The 7767-nt window shown below is 31.5% G+C and overlaps 1 protein-coding gene across 1 annotated transcript; it reads left to right on the forward strand.

Annotated features, from left to right (window-relative positions):
- The first annotated feature begins 2 nt into the window (after positions 1-2).
- Positions 3-909, forward strand: LOC125052032 (probable 39S ribosomal protein L49, mitochondrial). The gene is made up of 2 exons (XM_047652673.1): positions 3-139; positions 417-909. The coding sequence occupies exons 1-2, from the start codon at positions 23-25 to the stop codon at positions 876-878; spliced, it is 579 nt and encodes a 192-aa protein (XP_047508629.1). The 5' UTR covers positions 3-22; the 3' UTR covers positions 879-909.
- The last annotated feature ends 6858 nt before the right edge of the window (positions 910-7767 follow it).

A 7767-nucleotide genomic window follows, 5' to 3' on the forward strand; every position in this document is an offset into this window, starting at 1 on the left:
ATCGCTCTATTCGCTATTCAAAATGGCGACCGTGTGGCGTTCACAGTGCGCGTTTGCACGATTTTTTGCTGGAAAAACCGGGTTGATCCTGAACAACACTGCAGATTTGGGTTCAAAAGTACGCCCGGATTCAATATCGGTAATTATTTAATTATTTACACCCGCGTCTCGTTGTAATGTCGTTTTGGCCGCGACATGTGACAGAACTATGGGCGTACACTCGCCAAAACAAGTTTGTGTTAAGTTTTTTTTGCAGTATAATATTTTCAGGTTGTAAAAAATGTTATTGTTTGTTTGTTGATGTTGGTTTTATTAATTCTACTTTTATTTTTATATATTATATTCATAACCTATTTCAAATACCCTTTTTTAGGTTAACAATGTAACCCAAAAAATTAAACGTTCCTTTTTTTCAGGTTTCAAAAAGACTATACTCAAACTATGGAAATTCTCCTTTTGTAAGGAGAATACAGGAACAGTATGAGTTTGAAGTAGTAAAAAATCCGCCAGAATGGTCTTACGTTGAGAGACTTCTACCATTTGAAGGCATACCAAAAGTAACACCTAAGGAATCTTATCCTTCGGGTTGGATTCCACGAAAAGAAGAAGCAAGCAATTTGCCATATTTTCTTCAGAGAACAAAAAATGAAGAATTATCCATATATTTAGATATCTCTTGTAGAGGGATGCGAAAAATTTCCAAAGTGAAAAAAATCGAAGGGGATATTTGGTTACTGAATGATGAGTTAAAAGAGTACTTGAAAAAGAGATATAATCGTTACATCGAATCCAGAGTTCATGAATTATCTAAATTTATTGAATTTAAAGGGGATTATGTCAATGCTTTGAAAGAATGGGCGCATAGTAAAGGATTCTAGTGCTTTGAATAATAAATAAAGTAATTTTAGTATATTGTTTGTTTATTTTATTCCCCTTACTCTATTTTAAAGATTTTCAAAAATTAGGGTCTTTTTGAATTAATTATAGTCGAGGGCTAGGTTTTTTTAAAAATATATTTAAAAAAACATATAATTTACGGTTAATAATTTCACTGTTCCTTAAATTTTATAACAAAACTACTATATATAATATTATGTTTAAAAATTATTACATAGTTTAAAGCTAATTAGTTATTTTGAACTAAATTAATAGTTAATGTTCATATCTATCCATGATTAATATTACAGACTTATTTATTCATTATTACATACTTACATATTCTTATTAATCATCGAACAAGCAAAAACGCCAAAACGCGAACGCCAACAAAATGTGCAATGAATAAATAAAGCATCAAGGCACGCTGCCGAAACTTGTTTTGCTTAGGGTACGCAGCATGAAGTTTATTTCATTCAGTCACCACTAGGGGCGCTGGCGACGGCGGAAGGTTTTATCTACGTAGCTATATACATCCGCTTCTGGGCCTCACTACATGATATATTTTATTTTCGACTCGACCACACTTCTTTGTTCGAAACAACTTTTCTATATCTTATTGCGTTTGCCAAGCGCTTTGACATGATTTTCAGTATATTATGGGTTTTTTAAAGGTTATTAGCATTAAAACTATGACTTATGAATGTTTAAAGTTAAGTTCGTAACGTGAGCAAGGAATCAATAACATTTACGGATTGATTACGTAATAAGATAAATGATTAACTAGCTAGGTAATGTCCAAGGTCGTACGCTTTCAGAATGTTATTGTACATCTGTAATTATAATCGATTTAAAGGGTTGTTTCTTATTATAACTTGTGTATCAAGAATATTTAATTAAGCGTGGTTCTGATTATTATTATCAGCTAAACGTATAGTATGTAAATGATGTTTGCGACGTCAAATATATGTTGTATACATACATATTCACTGTCTATGTATTCGTTATGTACGTTGGCTCGTCTTTTAACACGAATCGTCCACGTTGGCATCTTTTTATCGATTTTAAAACTTTATTTTGTTCTTTTTCTTTGTGTTTCTGTAGGTTTTGAGTTACAGGGGATCGTTTATGAGTTAGCTTTATTAATTATAGGTTGTTTAGATATTTGACCTTGGCAAAACATGCTTTCATATTTATCATTAGTTACATAATGTGGCAGTTAGATTTCATTATTAGGTTATGTTGAAAAATATGAAAAGTATTTTGTGGATAAATAGATTTTACACGTTCCTGTTGTTACAAGTTAAACCAATAAATTCCCTTCTCTGGACTAGACTCTCTAGTCTAGACTGTAGTTATCGACGTAATAATAGCTGGTAATCAAAAATTGACTTGGTGTTGTAAGTTTATTACGTAAATATTTTTTTATTAAGGTTTGTATTTTCAAGGACATTATATAAATAGTATGCATAGTTTTGTTGAAAGGGCGTAACACACGAAGAGTTATAAAGAAGAGAAGACAATAGAAGATAATTAGGCTTATTTTGTATTAAACGTGAATTATATTTCTATTTATTTCTAATTACAAAATCAAACGAAGTAATGCCTAAGCAAACATAATACAAATGCAAAGGTCATAGCAAGAAATTAAAGAATTAGAAATAATACAGCTTCTATTTGTGTTATTCAAACCCTTTAACTTAACTTTAAACGTCTAATAAAACCTAACCTCACCCAAACAAAAAAACACGCCATTTACCGAGTGCTAAAAAAATTGTTGCACCTATCCTCTTGTCTCGTTCAGTCAAATTGCATTTACGCCATGATGAAAAGAGACAGTGCGTTTATTCAGATGATGCAATTATACCCATTTAGGTTTCATGTAAGGGGGTAGGATACATAAAAACAAAATACCAAATTCCGTTAAAGGATTCTAAAAGTTCTTGGGGATTTGTTGTAAATGCCGAACAATTTGTTTTTATTGGAATCAAGTTAAGAACGATTCTGGATCATTTGGGTTTTTTTATGTATTAAAAATATCTCTGGAGTCTAAGTCCATATGTGATTTATTAATTTTATATAACAATCAATCAATCAATCAATAATAATAAAAAAAACAATAAAATCAATATAATGACCAATCCTGGTACGTCCAAAAACTTTTTAAATATAGATTAGATTATTAGACCTACCTATTTTACGAGTCCATGGTTAACCTCTATTGAGACTGGCAATATCCAGTGTATCAAAGAGGATACTGCTCATGTCTGTGCAGACATAACTATTCCCTAGTCTGTGGATGTCAAAGACGACCTTCGCAAGAACATATTCGGATTAGACTTTAAAGAACAGGGATGAAACATCACCAACTTTCTAACTAAGGGAATAGAAAAACCGCAAATACGTAGTTATCTTTCGGATTCACTCTTCTTTATATCTTTCAACCTGTCATATGTTCAAACTGAAGCTGTTTCTATTGTTCATCAGTTAATTAAGTTTAAGAACTATCTTTACTCAGTGAACAGGAACTAGCTGACCCACTAATAATTTATTTTACACTTATTTGTATGCGAACGAGTGGTTAAAAGTTAAAACTAATGTTAACGTACCTACGTTTTCTTACAAGTTTAGTCGTTAAAACGCTGAACTTATTTCAATTGAAATATATTTAAAACAAAGCCTTATTATGACATTATGTTAATGTTATTATATGACATTATAAAAATAAATATGACATTTGCATGCCTATTTATATATGGCTGATTGTGCGGATTTTTATAATTAATCGACCACTATCTTGGCAAACAAACTATTTATTATTATTATTAAAAAGTCACAAACATTGAGTACAAGCTCCTCCAGGAAGTGATGTTTCAAGATTTATGTCTACTTCCGAAAAACACTTATAAATATTTATTTAATTTCGTGTGTTAACATGTTTGGATTTTACTAAATGCTTAGGTGTAATTAAATGGTAATTAGCGTCGTTTGTAGGAAGGCCATTAATTAATGACGAAATGCTTAGAAATACCTAATGTGTTTTACAGCTAGTTTCATAAACTTTGATGATAATTTATTTTTATAAACAAAAGTTGTTTTCTATACTTAAATTGAGTTTGTAAATGTCTGATAATAGTTCTCAAAGCGGCGTTACCAGTCATTTGCATACATTGAATTGTGACGTAGACTTATAAATTGTTAATTGACGTTAATGTCAAAACTGTTAAAAAATATTAATACGATAAGTTTATTTGATTTATGCGAGATTAAACAAAGCTTTTACGGGAGTTGACAACACGATATCACGTTGGAATTTTGTGGGAAACAGATAAGTTATTTCTTAAAGAACCGGCAAGAAGTTTACCTTATACTGCTGCCCATGGTCATACACAATGTCAGAAGGCTTGCAAATTCCGTTACTGGCCTTTTCTGAAAGGACCGTTAGTCGAATAGTTTCGATGGGCAACTGGTTTTACCTAGTAGTGATTAGTTAGTTTCTCTTCCATTTTTCAAGGGTAGCTACTTTAGCTATATTCACGAGAGAGTACTAAATAAATTATTAAACACATAAATATTATTTAAAAATACCGTAACATATTTATTCCCATTACCTTAAGTGTCCAGAAATGGTGCTCTTCGCCTCATAAAAAACCTCATCCCGACTAACACAGAGGCTAACTAATATTTCTTTTAATATTTTTAAAATCCACTAAAATATACCCATCATTTTGTAGTACAAATTGTTGTCTTAATTGAAAGTTGGTTAAAGCAACCCCAATTTAGTAATTACAATACTATATAAACAGACATTACCTACGAGTTAAGGAATTGTGAATCATCAAAATTCTCTAACAATCGATACATCGCGGGGCTTCGCCGTGAACTTCTTGGAATAACTGTTCATTTGTTATTTGGATATTCCTATATTTTAGTTAAGTTATATACCCAGCTTATAAATGTAATTTCGTTAATAAATGTGTGTCGTAGGACATTTGTGATGTCTTAAAGCTTTGGTTAAGATTCGTAGGATTTACGCTTAAATACTATGAGATATCAACAACAGTGATTTGATTACATTGGCGCTGTTAATAGGGTTCTTAAAAATAGATTAATTCCCGTTAACAATACTACACTAACGTACTCTCTTACTAGGTACATACTCTGTCAATTTTTGTTTAATTTGATAACACGCTATTGACTTTAGGATTAAATACTTCTAATCTATGCTATTCTTTCACCCTACGTAGGGTCTAGTTTGGACCATTAATAAAAATGTCATATCATTGTTATTACTTGACAATGTTATGATCACAGGTTAAAACTCGGCCTAAGAATTGGGCGGTTTGGTTCTGGTAATAACACGTACTGCTCTTCCTTTGAGTAACAACCTATCAACTTTATGGCCTTTTAAATGTATCAACATCCCCTTGATGGCACTTTCTTATGTGAACTAGTGAACTGTGGAATCGACTCCCGGTGTGGGTCTTCCCTGAGAGAAACGACCTCCAACTATTCAAAGTAAGAGTGTACTCCTCCCTCAAAGAAAGCAACGCACCCCCTAGAAAGGGTGTCCATGGGCTGCGATGACTGCCTTTTATAGGCGTCTCGTAGGCTCGTTTGTCCCCTTTTATATAAAAATATATATGTAATTAGATATTGGAAAACAAAAGATCCATACCATACCTGTATACTGTATTGTTTGTATACGTACGCCATAAGCCATAATTGGATAAAGAGTCTTGTGTGTTATCAAAATAGCACCTTATTATAAATATGATTATGTGTAATTAGACCCTTGATAAACGACTTTGTATAAGTTAGGGTAAAAAATAATATAATATATCGAAGTAAGTGTTTTATTTCCATATCTAAATACACAGTCTGTACATATATTTTTCAGCAAAAGTCATCCACCATTTTCATGGCTTTTCTTGTGGCTAAACCAGCAACTGCGGAAGTCCAAGAGTGGTTGGTAGCACTTCATAGTTCATTCTAATTCTTCAAGGGCACTATTATTCCTGTCTCTTCAAATCGCGTATGTAAGTATTAAAATTACCCCTAGAAGATTCAGAATTAAATAACAACTAAGTATGACAATTATTTTCTATTGAATACAGATATAAAAAACCTAAGTTTGGTGGAAATCGCAGATATCTGTAATTACAATTGTCAATCGACTTATCATTTCTTTCCATATTAACTAGCTATCCAAACAAGTTAAGAAATACATGGAAAGCTTATTTAATTTTACTATTATCACCTTTATTACGTAGCTTTAATCTTGTGACCATGCGGGCCCAAAACTTTTTTAAATTCATCATGGCAAATACACGACTGGAAACTAATTCTGTATTAAGTAAATAAAAGAACCATCATGGACTTAGGAGCTCCTAAGGAGCTGCCCATGATATTTTGTAAGTTAATTTGTTATTTCTAATAAAGATAACTTGACAATCCTTATCTAACTAATACAGTAAACTAAAACAGATAAATAATATAAGAATACATTAATTCACATTTATTTGTACCTATATATAATTTATTATTACATTTGAACAAAAAACTTTTAAAATTTGTTTAAATTTTTATTATTACTATGTAGGTTAAGAAAATTGTAAATACTGTATATTTGATTGTTATGTTTATCTTATACCTCAAATAAACAACCTATTATCAAATATATATTAGAATAGTTATGCATAGTATGTACATTACTATATATAAGTATTACTCACAAAAATCCATAATTTTTCGTCGTCAGACAGTTTAAGACGAAATGAAATATTTCAGAAGCAGGTTTAACTCATAAGAATCCATTACTTATGAAAAAGATTTTTTTAAATTAGAATTATCATTCTTGAAGGGTCTAAATTCATTTTACTCAAATATTTTTTTAGTTGAGTTTGAGTCTGATTAACTGTCGGGTTTATTATAAACCGCGGGCTAAAAATGGTTTCTCTCGACGGTTTCGATATTATATCATTCTCAAACTCAAAATAACTTTATTATATGAATAGTGAATAGGTAACCAAGTACACTTAAAAACGTCAACAGAAAAGATGTTAAATTGCTTATAAATTTACATTTTCTACCAGTTCGCAAGTCAAGGACGAAGAGCGGGCAAGAAGAACTGGCAAGAAACTCTCGTCCACTCTTTTTCATTGCCAAATTTTGAGTCATACAAATTGTTTGAACTGGAGTAAATCAATCCCAAGGATTAGGGTCATTTAAATAATCGTCAAATTTATAAAAAGCCTTATTGTATAATTTACGTTTAACGAGAGTTTTGAATTTAATTAGTGATAATTCTCTAATTTCGCTTGGGAGTTTGTTGTAAAAACGAGTACAATTTTCATATAAGGAGTGGTTTGTCTTCTGAAGCCTGATTGGTAACAACAAGGCACTGTTACAAACACCCATTATTCCTTATATAAGAAGTCTCGTTTGCAATCGGGCAGAGAGACATTTTGTGTTAAGTGATGATAAGCATGCTTTGCCTGGCACATATCGTCTATTTTAGGGGCATGCCGATTATATCACGTATTTTTCTTAGTTATGCGAGTGTTCCAGGGATAGAGAAACAAATTAATCGGTGCAGAGGCGGGGCTGGTGCATTCCTTGTTAAAGTTTCTAACTACGCTCCATTGAACAATAGGACATTAATAAGATTAAAGAAAAGGAGCTCTTCATTGCAATAATTAAATAATGCTCTTTCAACGTAAGATCCCTTTCATCCAAAAGAAAACAATTAGATCTGAACACTGCATTGAGAAAGATCAGAGAAATTAAAGAAAGAGAAATGGATAAATATGGAGGAGGCTTTTACCCTAAATGGGGTAAAAACCACAAAAAAACTAACTAAAATTTTTCAACTCATTCTAACACAACTAA

This window comes from Pieris napi, chromosome 8, assembly GCF_905475465.1.
Source record: "Pieris napi chromosome 8, ilPieNapi1.2, whole genome shotgun sequence".
Lineage (NCBI taxonomy): Eukaryota > Metazoa > Arthropoda > Insecta > Lepidoptera > Pieridae > Pieris > Pieris napi.

What these genes read in the sequence shown, in the direction of transcription:
- LOC125052032 (XM_047652673.1), top strand. Translation starts at nt 23, where the DNA reads ATGGCGACCGTGTGGCGTTCACAGTGCGCGTTTGCACGATTTTTTGCT. An exon ending in TACGCCCGGATTCAATATCG is followed by an intron (nt 140 to 416) that starts GTAATTATTTAA and finishes CCTTTTTTTCAG; the next exon opens with GTTTCAAAAAGACTATACTC.